The sequence below is a fragment of the Phyllostomus discolor genome, chromosome 4 (assembly GCF_004126475.2).
Source record: "Phyllostomus discolor isolate MPI-MPIP mPhyDis1 chromosome 4, mPhyDis1.pri.v3, whole genome shotgun sequence".
NCBI lineage: Eukaryota > Metazoa > Chordata > Mammalia > Chiroptera > Phyllostomidae > Phyllostomus > Phyllostomus discolor.
In genome coordinates, this window is record NC_040906.2 from 199,386,978 (window position 1) to 199,401,376 (window position 14,399).

The 14,399-nt window shown below is 40.2% G+C and overlaps 1 protein-coding gene across 4 annotated transcripts in view; it reads left to right on the forward strand.

The window, feature by feature from the left end:
* The window catches only part of ESR1 (estrogen receptor 1), a 365,725-nt gene that overhangs the window by 292,687 nt on the left and 58,639 nt on the right, over positions 1-14,399 (forward strand). For all 4 annotated transcript variants that reach the window (XM_036024903.1, XM_028509943.2, XM_036024904.1 and 1 more), the window contains exon 6: positions 7,980-8,118. In XM_036024903.1, the coding sequence (XP_035880796.1) occupies positions 7,980-8,118 (139 nt within the window). The remainder of the gene's footprint in view (positions 1-7,979; positions 8,119-14,399) is intronic.

The following is a 14,399-nucleotide window of genomic DNA, read 5'->3' on the forward strand; positions in this document are numbered from 1 at the left end:
GACTCTGTGTTTATTTTATTGTATTTTTTCTTATCTGAATTGTTGTTCAAGTGCAGTTTTCTGCCTTTTACTCCCATCCCAGCCCACTATTTTCTGACAGGGGTACATATTTGGTAAGAGCCGTACGTGACATTATTTGTTTAAATGGATTAAACTCATTTCTTGAAGAGGAATATTTCAATGCTTGTATGTTATTGGAGACATCTTGAAGTATTATAGAATGAGAATCATAGTTTTAATGGGTCTCTCTATGATGGGACTTGCATATTAAAAAATCCAAGATTTTATCTGAAGGGGAAAGGCCACATTCAACTATGCCATGGGGTCCACGGTCCATAGTATGGCAAAAGGTTTCTGTTTTCTGGAGAAAAAGGAAAACAATTACAAAATGAAGGATAAGACTGTTTAGCATTTGAACTGGGTGCTATGTTCTTCTGATATCATCTGTTCTATAGGCTGTCTCCCAGAAATTTCAACTTTTATTCAACTTATAGCTAACATTGTGCTATAATTTCATGTTTCTCCTCTCCCCTCCCCTCCCTTCCCCTCCCCTCCCCTCCCCTCCCCCTTCCCTTCCCTTCCCTTCTCTTCTGTTCTTTTCTCTCCTTTCCTCTCATCTACTTTCTCTTTTTTCTTTCCCTTCCTCCCTCCCCCTCCCTCCCTCCCTTCCTTCCTTCCTTCCTTTTTCTTTTAAACTTGTTCTACTTTTACCCTGAGTCTTAGGCATCAAGGGGGAAAAAGCTGAATTATTTCAATCATCCACTGAGTTAAGGAAATGCAGAAAGAATGCAACGGGCAATTTCATAAGTGGCATTTTGGAGAACATTAGGGTCATCATGTGACAGAACATGATTAATTTTTTTGAAGGTCAGGAAACTGATTTTTTTCCAGTGGATTTGCTAAGAGAATCCACCACCTGGCTTCTAGTTTTGTAGATAGTATTCCCTGAGAAAAGTTGCTTTTTTCTTTTACAGGGTTTCTACTTTGCTGTGCATCTCTGTGGACTGTATCCCATAAAAATAAGAAATATCATTACTGTAGCACATGTTTTTTGTCATACTTCTATGGAAGAGCCACTCTGATTTATCTTTTTTTTTTTTTTTAAGATTTTATTTATTTATTTATTTATTTATTTATTTATTTATTTTTAGAGAGGGAAGGGAGGGAGAAAGAGAGAGAGAGAAACATCAATGTGCGGTTGCTGGGGACCGTGGCCTGAGACCCAGGCATGTGCCCTGACTGGGAATCAAACCTGTGACACTTTGGTTTGCAGCCCGCGCTCAATCCACTGAGCTATGCCAGCCAGGGCCACATAGTCAATCTTTTTTGATTTATCTTTTACTCTACAGCAGTGCAGAACTTTACATACATTTATACTAGTTGCTTTGCCTAAGGATCTCTGCACACTTTTCATATTTCTAAGAGACTTACCACACCCAGGAAGAGTGGGTGAGGCTTGAAGGGTCTCCTCTGCATCCAGGCAAACAGGGCAATGTGTATGGCAGTCTCTAGTCAAGTGTGGAAGGGGGCTGAGGGTCTTAGGGGGTCCGAGGGAGGGGGGAAGAGGTGCCATGAGCTCTTTTCAAGTTAAAACTCAGTTAAAAATATTGGAGGGAAACAGTTACTTTTTAATGCAGGCCAGAGGCAGGGATGCCTTTCTTTGGTGATGAGGCTGGAAGCGAGTGACTGTGTGTTCGAGGAGAGTCTTTTCTGTGAACAATCCCTGCCCACGCAGGACGTGGGGAGGAGGACTTGGGGCATGCCTGTTGTTTCCAGTATGTTCTATCTTCGGATATTCTAATACTGGACCTGTAAATGTAGAATAAGGAAACAAAAGACCTGTGTTCACTGTCTTTTATAATTTTAATTTATCAAATGAGATTTTCTTGTATCTAATTTCATTTGGTTTTGATCTACAGTCGTGACTACTCTTTAGGTATGTGTCCTGTCTCACTGGTGTGGCTTCTGCAGGCCCACAACTCCCTTGTCACAGCCACTAAGATGGGAGTCCCCGAGAGATTGGGGGGCAAGTCACCTCTCACTGTGTCACCTGCCACTGGTGCTTCTGTCAATATGCCATAAATGCTGCTATGTCCCAACTTCATTCCAGCAACACTTCGAAGTGTTTACATGAGGCATTGTTGAATGTCCCTCAGTTAGTACAGCCAGTCCAGCTGCTGTTGCATATTATAGCCTTCTTTCTGTCGGTAAGGAACACAAGTGAAGGGATTGATACGATGTCAACAGGTAGTTGGCCCAATGTAATTTTGTCTGAGATTTATGACATTATTTTTCCCCACTGGTTATAAATCGAGAGTAGTAGTGGATATTTCTTCCACACCTACAAGGTATCTAGCTCCTGCGTGGTTAAAATATCCTTGAGACCAGTGTATCAGAAAAGAAGAGACACGCCCCCTATCAGCTTCCTCCTGTCGCCCTCACATTCACTGTGGCAGATTGACAGTCTCCATTGCACACGCCCCTCAGGAACTTGCAGAGGACCCTGTTGTCAGAGACACAATAACCCTTGTCTGCAGGCAATAAGCGCAGATGGGAAAGATAATCAGACTATTTCTCTTTGAGAGATCTTCATCATGTCAGCAGAAGGGCCTGACCTGGTTCTGCTGGACTCAGAGCGAACACGATTACTAACAGACGTACTTCAGGCAGATTTCATAATCACCAGAGTTGCGCGGCACAAATGGTTATGGTGAGCCTCCCAGGCTCCCCAAAGACCGCTCAAATTGTCTGACTTAAACAGCACAGAAGTTGGGAAGTGGGAATTAAAAACTATGGTTCGGTTTCATATGAAGGTTGCTGCCAGAAAGGACTTCTTTGGTTTTCCAAAATCAACTTGTTCCATGGCCAGCTGTGGTTCTCGCTGGAGACACCCCCAAATCTCATCCTTTGTGATCATGCAAGATTTATGGAGGGGATCGAATGACACGGTGTGGGTTTGACCATGGGTGACATGATCACATGATGACATTTTTTTCCCACGTAAAACAGGAAAAGAAAAGGCCTCACTTTTGAATGTTAACATTTCTAAAAGTGAGTTTAATTTGTAGAGTAAATTTACATGGTTATTATGAGACTTCACCCAAAAGATTGGGGTGAAATCTGAGAGACTTAAAACTTCCCCAAGAGCTTTCCTTATAAGCGGTGCCCACTGAGATGGCTCATCCCAGGAGACGGTGGGTGCTGGGAAAGAGGAGGGAGCACTGTCTGCCGCCTCAAGCAGTATTTCTTTTAGAGCAAAGCCAGTCCATTTTGGCCCAGTGCACTCTAGAGGCAAATAGCTGGAGGTTGTCCAGATAAAATGCCATATATATAGGACATATATATCTCCTAGTGGAAGTAATGTCTGCTTGAGTGTGGTCGGTAGGGCAATAATATGGGTGTGATAATTTATATTTTTAATTTGAGCATTTCTCCTAAAATGTCACATGGTGTGCTTGAGTGTGATATTGTTATGTTACAGAATTACACACTTATGATTTTATAATAAAAGATTTTGTATTGAAAAAGGGACATTATTTGTGCTCTGTGTATATAAACATTATTGAGGTGGCATTGATTAATAACATTATATAGGTTTCAGATATGCAATTCTGCAATACACCATCTGTGTATTGTATTGCGTGTTTACCACTCAAAGTTAAGTCTCCGTCCGTCACTGCTAATCCCCCGCTTACCTTTTCTTACCTCCCCCCACACTCTTCCCTCTGGCAATGACCATATTGTTGTCTGCGTCTGAGTCTTTCTTTTGCCAGACAATGTTTTATTAATTTCAAGTGTACAACACAGTGATTTGACATTTATATAACTTAGGAAATGATCACCACAATAAGTCTAGTACGCATCTGATACCATGCATCATTATCACAGTATTATTGACTTTGTTCCCTGTGCTGCAGTTTATATCCCAGTGACTACATTTATAACTGGCAATTACTGTTCATTCTTTAGTTTTTCATTCTTTTCATTCTTTAGTTTTCATTATGAACAAAGCTGCCCATGTTCTGTTCCATTACTAGTCCTGCCATATGTGAGCAAAACCCAGTGTCTCCAACGGGAAGACACTTGGTCTGGATTGGGCCTTTCAATGGCTGAGTGATGGAGAAGAAGGTGCAATGAATTTAGACTTTAAGAAAGGAGAATTTCATAGAATCGTGCATCTTGTGCTTCTCATGAGCACACAGTCAAGCAGGATTTGCAGGTAGTTGCTTAATTATTGCAAATGTACTGTGAAATAATGATCTGTTAGAAGCATGTGAAAAGATGCTCAACATCATTAGTCATCAGGGAAAGGCAAATTAAACCACAGTGTCAGTGTGATAATCTGTACACATACCAGAGAGTCTAAAATTGAAAAACTGACCACACCAAGCATTGGTGAGGATGGGGAGAAACTGGTGCTCTCATCTATTGCTGGTGAGAAGGTAAATGGAAGAGTCACTTCTGAAAACAGTTTGGCAGTTTCTTAACGACTTAATCATACACCTGCTGTATGACTGAGCCATCATACCCTTAAATACAGGGTGGGGCAAAAGGAGGTTTACAGGTGTGAGTATGTGAAACAGTTTAATCTTATATTATTATGCATTAATGATTGTAGTTAAAATTTTTTTAATATATTTTATTGGTTATGTTATTACAGTTGTCACATTTATTTCTCCCTGTTATTCCCCTCCACCCTGTACCCCACTCCCATCAGCATTCTTCCACCTTTGTTCATGTCCATATACGTTCTTTGGCTTCTCCATTTTCCACACTATTCTTAACCTCCCCCTGTCTATTTTGCACCTACCATTTATGTTTTTATTCCTTGTACCTTTTTCCCCTTTCTCCCCCTCCCCTCTCCCCGCTGATAAGCCTCCATGTGATCTCCATTTATGTGAATCTGTTCCTGTTCTAGTTGTTTGCTTAGTTCATTTTTGTTTTTGTTTTTGTTTTTTTTAAGTTCCATGGTTGACAGTTGTGAGTTTGTTGTCATTCTACTGTTCATATTTTTTATCATATTCTTTTTCTTAGAGAAGCCCCTTTAATGTTTCATATAATAAGAGCTTGGTAATGAATTCCTTTAACTTTACCTTATCTGGGAAGCACTTTATCTGCCCTTCCATTCTAAATGATAGATTTGCTGGATAGAGTAATCTCGGATGTAGGTCCTTGCCTTTCATGACTTTGAATACTTATTGCCAGCCCCTTCTTGCCTATAAGGTTTCTTTTGAGAAATCAACTGATAGTCTAATGGGAGCTCCTTTGTAGGTAACTCACCTTTTCTCTTGCTGCTTTTAAGATTCTCTCCTTATCTTTCATCTTGGGTAATTTAATGATGATGTCTCTTGGTGTGTTCCTCCTTGGGTCCAACTTCTTTGCGACTCTCTGAGCTTCCTGGACTTCCTGGAAGTGTATTTCCTTGGCTGGATTGGGGAAGTTCTGCTTCATTATGTTTTCAAATAAGTTTTCATTTTCTTGCTCTTCTTCTGGCACCCCTATGATTCAGATGTTGGAACATTTAAAGTTGTCCTGGAGGTTCCTAAGCCTCTCCTCATTTTTTTGAATTCTTGTTTTTTCATTCTGTTCTGGTTGAATGTTTATTTCTTCCTTCTAGTCCAAGCCATTGAGTTGAGTCCCAGTTTCCTTCCCTTCACTGTTGGTTCCCTGTACATTTTCCTGTATTTTATTTTTCATAGCCTTCACTTTTTCCTCTATTTTGTGACCATACTCAACCATTTCTCTGAGCATCCTGATTACCAGTGTTTTGAATTGTGCATCTGATAGGTTGGCTATCTCTACATCACTTTGTTGTATTTTTTTTTCTGGAGCTTTGATCTGTTCTTTCATTTGGGTCATATTTCTTTGTCTCAGCACACCTGTTTTGTAGTAAGGTGCAGATCCTTAGGTATTCACCAGGGCGAGGCAACCCACAGTTTTGGTGCTTTCTGTGTGTGTGTGGGGGGGGGATTCTGAGAGGGGACAATGCTCCCTGCTGGCTTTCAGTCACTACCTCCACTACCCACAAGCAAACTGGACCCTTCTGGTGCTGATTCCCGGGTGGGTGATTTTGTGTATGTTCTAGGACCCTGTGGGTCTCTCTAACCAACTCTACTATGACTCTACTCTCCTGCCCCCACCTCAACCCCCACAGGTGTTTTCAATGAGAGGTTTTGAGGCTTTATTTCCTCGTACTGGAACCGTGGGTTGCACGGTCTGTCTCCCTTCCCAGTTGTTCCTCCTGGTTTATCCACATACAGATGTGGGTCTGCTGCTCTGCCAGCTACCACCTTGCTGGCCCAGGACCTCCAGCTGCCTGCCACCTTGCTGTGAGTCCTCTCCACCCTGGCCACCCATCTCCACCCTTCCTACCAGTCTGAATGAATGTTTCTTCTTTAACTTCTTGGTTGTTAGACTTCCATACAGTTCGATTTTCTGGCAGTTATGGTTAGTTTTTGTTTTTAAATTTGTTGTTGTCCTTCTTTTGGTTTGTGAAGAGGCAAAATGTATCTACCTACACCTCCATCTTGGCCGGAATTCCTGTGCACTCTGATTGTGTTCTTTTCCATACAGACAACTGTAAGCCTTTTTTCCTACCCTGTATTTACTAAGAGACATGAAAACACATCCATATAAAAAGTTACACATAGATTACTCATAGCAGCTTCATTTCTAACAACCCAAAACTGGAAACAACCCAAATGTCCAATGAAAAGATAAGCAAATTGTGATCATTCACTGCTGAGTAGCAATTGGAATGCCACTCCGCCAACTAATCGAAAAGAGTCAACTCTTCACATGTGCAACAATGTGGCCAAGTTTCAAGATAATTTTGCTAAGTTAAAGAAGTCAGATAAAAAAGTTAAAGACTTAGGAATTGAATTACTATGGTAAGAGTGAAAATACAGGACAGAGTGGAAAACTTTAGCATTACTTCAAAACTAGAATTGGTAGGCTTGATTATGGGAAAAGGGCTAGAGGGGTGCAGACTGAGGTATATGATACCTCATATACTTTTATGGTATGTGGTATATGCCATATATGATATATGGTATATATGGTACACCATATATACCAGTTTATGGTGTATATGTTTGTCTAGTAGAACCTGACCTACTTAGCAGTGAGGATTACAAAAAAGATGACACTTAAGTACACAAGAAATGATGAGCCATTTAATACTGACCCAGTGATAGTTCTAAGACACCCCAAAGGAAACATCCAGTCTGCAAACTATTGAAACTTGATTGTTTATAGAAAATAAACTTATAATTTGTTTTCTTAGTGAAAACAAGTGTAGACAGCTAATAAAAGTATAAATTAGGGAGAGAAAATGAAGAAAAGGACACAGAAAAAGGGGATTCCTAGAGCCAGTCTCATGGACAAGGGAGAACACAGGGTCGAAGGCAGACAGGGTGGGGAAGGAAATAGGCTGTATGGGATATCTTAGGGAAGAAGGACAGGGAACTGATTCAGAGAGCAGCCAACTTTATGGACGTTTTGTTCACTTAATGCCTTGGATTTATTTGGTCTCGTGATCCAATGTGTAAAATTGGTTGTGTATATAAGAGGCAGTGTCAGCTGTGCTCAATGGCATAGCTTTTGGAGTTTATAGTCCCACCTCTGACCTTAACCCCTATGTAAACTCTCTGAGCATCTGTTTCCTTATCTGTAACATGGTATCTTCATCAGTTCCTACGTCTTAGAATTGTTGTATTCGTAAGAGATGAAAGGAAATTGTGCACGAGAAGCACTTGCCATTGCTTCTTCATTAGTTAGAATTGTATCTTCATCAGCTAGAATTGTTGTATTAATAAGAGATGAAAGGAAATTGTGCACAAGAATCACTTGCCATTGCTTCTAACCCATAGAAAGTGCTCATAGAAAATAGATCCTACCGGTTCAAATCCTTGGTTGCGTTCCTTTCACCAGTAATGACTACTTTCGAAGTCAGCAGGGTTTTTCTTGTCTTGTTTCAGGATTTGTGGATTTGACCCTCCATGATCAGGTCCACCTTTTGGAATGTGCCTGGCTAGAGATCCTGATGATTGGTCTCATCTGGCGCTCCATGGAGCACCCAGGGAAGCTCCTATTTGCTCCTAACTTGCTCTTGGACAGGTGAGTGCCTGGCTATAGCTTGGGGGAAGTGCATCCTTTACAGCCCCCTGATTATTCCTGCAACTCTTTCACCCAGTATTCCATGAAGCTTCCACAAATGTTATCAGGTGTGTTGACTCTATGAATGGGCGAATTTGGGTGATGGAGATGATGGAGACCAGTGCAGTTCACAGAAGCCTATGAATAACTTTCTGCTAGGCATCTTCTCAGATCAGCTCTATTATTTCTAAAATATATGTGTATATGCATTTGCATGCTTATACAGTGTCCAGTATTGCCATGGGAAAATACTGAGGACCTGTTTTTTATGTATATGTATATATACACATATATGTGTGTGTGTATTTGTAAAACCATGAACTGTAACTTGCTAATTCTACCTACCTTCATCTTGTGTCATGTAAAAGAAATGAAGACTCACTTTTCTTTAGAATATATTTTTGGCCCTTCCCTCCCCTCCCCTCCCACCCCTCTCTTCCTCTTCTCTTCCCTTGCCTTCTCTCCTTTCTCTTGTCATTTTTCCTTCTACCTTTTCCCTCCTGTGTTTTCCCCTTTTCTTCTCTTTTCACAAGTCTCCTCTTCCTCCTGCTCCTTCTTCTAATTTTTTTTCTTGTGTTACAGTAGTGTAGTTCTGTGATCGAGTTATAACAAATCTGCAGATGAAAATCTTATTTCACATGCATGTTTCCCTGCTATGAATTAGAACGTGTCTTCAGTGTTCAGGTTTTGGGGGAAAATGGCTTACCACCTCATTTATATCCATCTTCCCGGGTGCACGGTTTCTGAGAACAGTCATCTAGTCACTGCACTTGAAATATGACAGGGTTTGTGACATGAACTCAGTTGGCCAGTGAGGTGATATTGCCTAGGATTTCATCAGCTGCCGGCTTCTCTTTTCTATAAACTCTTACTGTGGTTAATTTTCTCCCGTCTACCTCATTGCAGTATGAGTGAGTAAAAGGTCCCATTGTTACCTATTGTTGCTTTCTAGAACTCCAGATTTAAAGTTCCTACTTCCTCTAGACTAGGATTTCTCAACCTCCACATTATTGGCATTGTCGGTTGACCCATTCTTTCTTGCGGGTGACGGGCCTGCACATTGAGGATGTGCAGCAGCATTTCCTACCTCCTAGATGCCCATAGCATCCCTCCTCCCCAGTGATGACAGCCCACAGTGTCTCCAGACATTCCTAAATGTCCCCAGCCCCCGCCCCTCAGTGTGTGGTGGGAGGGAAGGTGCTAAACTGTCCCTGGTGGAGAACAGCTGCTCTCGACTCACTGTGTCCCTCACTGATACACTATCTTCCTTATCAAGGTTGTTCCTTGTCTTTCTTCTCTTCCAGCAGAAGGTTGCCTTTCCCTTGTCTAAGTTCTCATTGTGTTTGGTTTGTACTTCCCTTAGCCTCCTTCTGCCATCTGTGAGTTATCATTGTATGTCTTATCTGCCTTATCAGCTCATAAACTTCTTGTGGGCCAGGTCGGATCTTTTTCTTATCTTCAGTGTAGAAAGTCTCCTGTGATTCCCAGGATGTGTTTGCTAATTACACTGGCCACGGTCCCCAGGTGGTTTCCGGCAGTCGGGAGAATATGCAGGTCTTCTGATTAGTCATTTCAGCTGTTCCTGTCAACGGACCCGCTCCCTTCTTGTTTATTGCTGCTCATCAATTCCTGGCTTAGTCCTTTACAGAATTTGCAGACATTAATATCCATCTGTTTTGGGAGGATTTTTGAAGTTACTAAATGCATTTGGCTTATTCTGATACTTCTGTTATGCAACTTTTAAATTCCAAACAGGGATATCCAAAGAATCGCACTTTTCCCTGTAGACCTAGCCACATCATAATCCTGAAGACCATAATACATTTCCATATGCTTAGGTACATGTTAATAATTAGAGAAGTACATAAATAAATGCAAATTTTTCCTTAAAAATAAAATATGATATATAATATAAAATTTCTATACTTTTAAAATTATTAATATGCACATAAATATTATGAAATTTTAGTATTATTAAATTACCCTCTTCATGTTAGAGGCTAAGTGCTTTGGATGACATAGATACATGCATACAATAAAACATTTTACGACCAGCAGTCCATTTGAAATTTTATACATCTGGAGGATGACTTTTGAGTGATAGCTGAGAACATTGTTTCTGTCTTTGCCTGGCAAGCTTCCAACCTCTTTGATAACACTGAACTCTGATTAGCATAAGCCCTCCTGATCTCTCTCTCTTCTCTGTTGCTTTTCCTCATCATATAATAAATACGAAGTAAACATTTTTGTAACAAAATGTAGAAATTCCTATGTTTCACAGATCAGTGTTTGAGAGTGGGGAAGCAGAAGGCGAGTGTTAGCTTTATCATTCTTATTTTATCTCAGGCTTGGTGACACTAACCTTTGAAAAGTCAGCCACCTCCACAGGCTGTTTGCACCTGCATAGACACACAGAAAAGAGAAACACAGAAGACAGATAGTCCTGTCACCCGTGCATTACTGATGTTGTCAACTGCAGTCAGGGCTTTATCTGTGACTCATTATAATGATGTCCTGTTCTCACAGACCTGCGCAAACCCAGGCATTTGTGCCATCCAAAGCAATCAGAAGGATGGAATTTACCCCAGTCTTGTGGTTACTCAAATGTTAGTATTGGCAAGTGGGGTTTCGTGATTATAGGAACAGAAAACCCTACTGGGTCGCCACCCCACATTTGTGAGCAGAGGACGTATTTTCTATCTTGAGTCCATTTGAAAAGATTTATTGCTTGATTTACTCCCTGATGACAACCCATGATATCTTGATTCTGGTAGCTTATAAGTTTCCTGGTAGTCATATGCTTGAAAGCTAATTTTATTCTTGCCATGCTTAGTCGACCCACGGTTTCCAGTTCTTCCCTGTACCCTGCAGGGGTGAGTCCCAAGCACTTCATGCAGTCATCTCTTCCTGTGAAAACCAAGAAATAAAGATTATTATAAAGTATAAATAAAGAACGCAATAACTTCCCTTAATGAGTTTGTGTGTGTGTGTTTTACGAGAGGAAAATTACAGGTAATAAGAAGGCCTGTGAAAGTAATCAGGAAGTGGAGGAAACTCCTTTTCCATTCTAGCACCTAATCCTTGGGTGTGTTTTGGCTACAGAAAACACAAAATCTGCCCTCTGTGTTGACTCCGAATGCACCTCTTTGTTCAGTCCTGCTGGAGGGCTCCTGCTGGAAAAATATAGATGGAAACCAGAAGCAAACGTGTTCAACTTAGATCATTCCTTGTGGGGTCTCTGTTTTTGCAGGAACAAAGTTTGCTATCGCTGGAAGGCAAGAGCGATGTTAGGGGAAACAATGTCAATTGCCTGTTCAGTGAGTCCGTCCAATTTCTAAGGAACGAATTCTGTTTTGCAGGCACCGTGCATGCTAACAAATTCTGAGAAATATTTGTGGATTTCTCAGTAAAGCCAAAGTACTCTCTTTTGACTCCCTTTCTCTTTCAGAGAAAAAAAAAAAAAGAAACAAAACAAAACTATTTATTCACTTGAAAAGCTTAATTCGACCAGCAGAATATTCCCACTACCTAGTTTGGCCAGAGGGTTGTTGATCTGGGTCTCGTTGAGCGTTGGGAGGCCCTGCCTGTGGGGAACAGAGTTGGGCAACAGAAAGTTCTCTTACTTGTAAGCATGGAAGGGGAATAAGCTTGCTCCCCTAAGAGAAAAACAGGTTGCCGCACTGAACAGGATATTTTGCCTCTTCTACCACATAGCAGGCTGTTTTCAGGTGATAAATTCATTTTATATTTAAACAGTCATTTTCCAGAAGACTGAGCATTCTCATTTTGGGTTATTTATTGTCAATATTTCAGGAAAAAAATGTGAGTAAACACTTACAAATAACACGATGATTCCAGCAGGGCTTTTATTGACTTTTCATGTTTCTTTGATTTTTTTGTGTGTGTGAAACTTAATGTAAATTCTTTGCCGATTTTTTTTACTTGGAAGAGTTAAAAAAATTTGAAAGTCAGTTGATGAATTCAGACTGTGGTCCATCCAAAGGTTTCTCAGACTTGGAGAGAAGGACCTCCTCCCTTTATAGTCCCTTTCCAGACTTTTACCCTTTGAAAAATGTGTGCTGTGCCCAAAGGGGGCATCAGAACAGCTGGGGAAGCAGGTGGGTTGGGGGAGTGAATGAATATCCCTTTACTCACTGAAGTTGCTTCAGTGGTATTGCTGGAGTCCATTCATAAGTTTCCAGAAGTGCTTTTGTTCGAACCATTCATATCTCAAGAACTCTGCTCGTAACCTCTTCATTGTACCTTGCAGAATTGGATAGAGATAAAAGCAGGGAAGCCAAGATTTATTTAACTTCTTTAATGCATGCAGTATAATGCTGGGTTATCTTCTATACCTTCTACATTTCATTAATTGCACGAGAATACAGGTAGCAAAGAGTGTTACTAGTTTATATTCCATTGGTTGTTTCCAGTTCTGAGACCTTAAGTACTCAATGGCAGATGCCAGTTGATTGATTCTTAAAACTGTTTTGTTTAGTGTTCTGATGAATCTTGGGAATATGAAACTATAATCCATAGAGGAGAAAATTTGAAGCCAAAAGAAGGGAGAAATTAACCAAACTGTCATTATTATTGCTGCCTTTGAAAATAAATCAACATATCTTTTGGACTAAAACCCAATTTATTACACACTTTCAATGGGTAAATTATGTATATGTGCTATGTGGATCATATATCAATAAAGATGTTACACACAAAACATACACACAACCCCATCAATCATGAAAGCACTTGGGCGAGTTCTATTGGAAAATGTAAAAAACAAGACATTCAAACCAAGGTTTCTCCTTAAAATCAAAAGCAATTAGTAGCATTATTTTATGAAGTTTGCTAACCCACGAGCTCTAAAGCCCTCGAGAGGAATAAGCCTGTAAACAGTTAGGATCTATGCAATATAAAATCGCTCCTGAGGAAAAGGCATAATTCCAACCAAAGAATTAATCCCGTGTAGGAGGTTAATCAGGCTTTTCTTACATTTTCATATACCACATTATTTTTATGTTTGCCCTATGTTATTCACAATGAACCATGAGCCTGATTTAAAATGCAACCAGAATAATATTTTGACAGTTTAATTCTAAAAGATCTTAATATTAAGTCACACATGCTACCCAGGGATAATCAAGTCACCCACTTGGCTTATCTGCCTTAATCACAGCTACTTGTCCACAGTTGGCATTGAAATGATGCTCCTTGGTTTTAGCAAGGGCCATCAGAATCCAATGATGAAGGGGGATGGCCAGCTTCAAGTCTGTGTTAGCTAGGGATTGGTTTAAGTCAACTTAGTAGTTATTTACTGAGTGCCGCTGTGAGTATCTCTAGGGTTCTGCATGAGACTGAAGGATATGAGAAAAGAGATGTGTAAGAGGCAGACCTGTCCTCAGGGAATTTACTGTCTAGAAGTAAAGTAATATCAGTATACAAGTTAACGCAAGCAAAAGCAAGCCTGCCCTGTACCTGCATCAGTCATGTCTAGTTGATCTTCCTCTGTCAGCTTCTTTTTTTAAATTGGGATACAATTGGCTTATAACATTATATTAGTTTCAGGTGAACAACCCAATGATTCAATATACATATATATTGCAAAGGGATCACTACAGTAAGTCTAGTGAACAACAACCACCATAAATAGTTACCATTTTTTCCTGTGATAAGAACTTTAGCACCTTTCGAATATGCAATGAAGTAGTATTAATTACAATCACCAAGATATACATATATGACCAGACATATTTATTTTATAAGCAGAAATTTGTACCTTCTGACCACCTTCACCTATTTCATCTGCCCAACCCAACCCCTGCCTGTCTCAACCGCCAATCTGTTCTGTGTGTGTTTAGAGGTTCATTTTGTTTTGTGCTGCTTTTCAGACTTCATATATAAGTGAGATCATGTGGTATTTGCTTTTCTCTGTTGGCTTTTGTTACTTAGCATAATACTCCCAAGGTTCATCTGTTATTGCAAATGGCTGGATTTCCTTTTTTTGTGGCTGAAAAATATTCCATTGTATGTTTTCTTTATCTATTCCTTGATAGACACTTAGGTTGCTTTTAGGCATTGGCTAATGTAAATAATGCTGCAATGAACATGGGAGTGCATATATCTCTTTGAATTAGTGTTTTTGTTTTCTTTCGATAAATACCCAGAAGTAGAATTGTTGGATCATATGGTAGTTCTATTTTTAAGTTTTTGAGTAGCATTCACACTGTTTTCAATTGTGG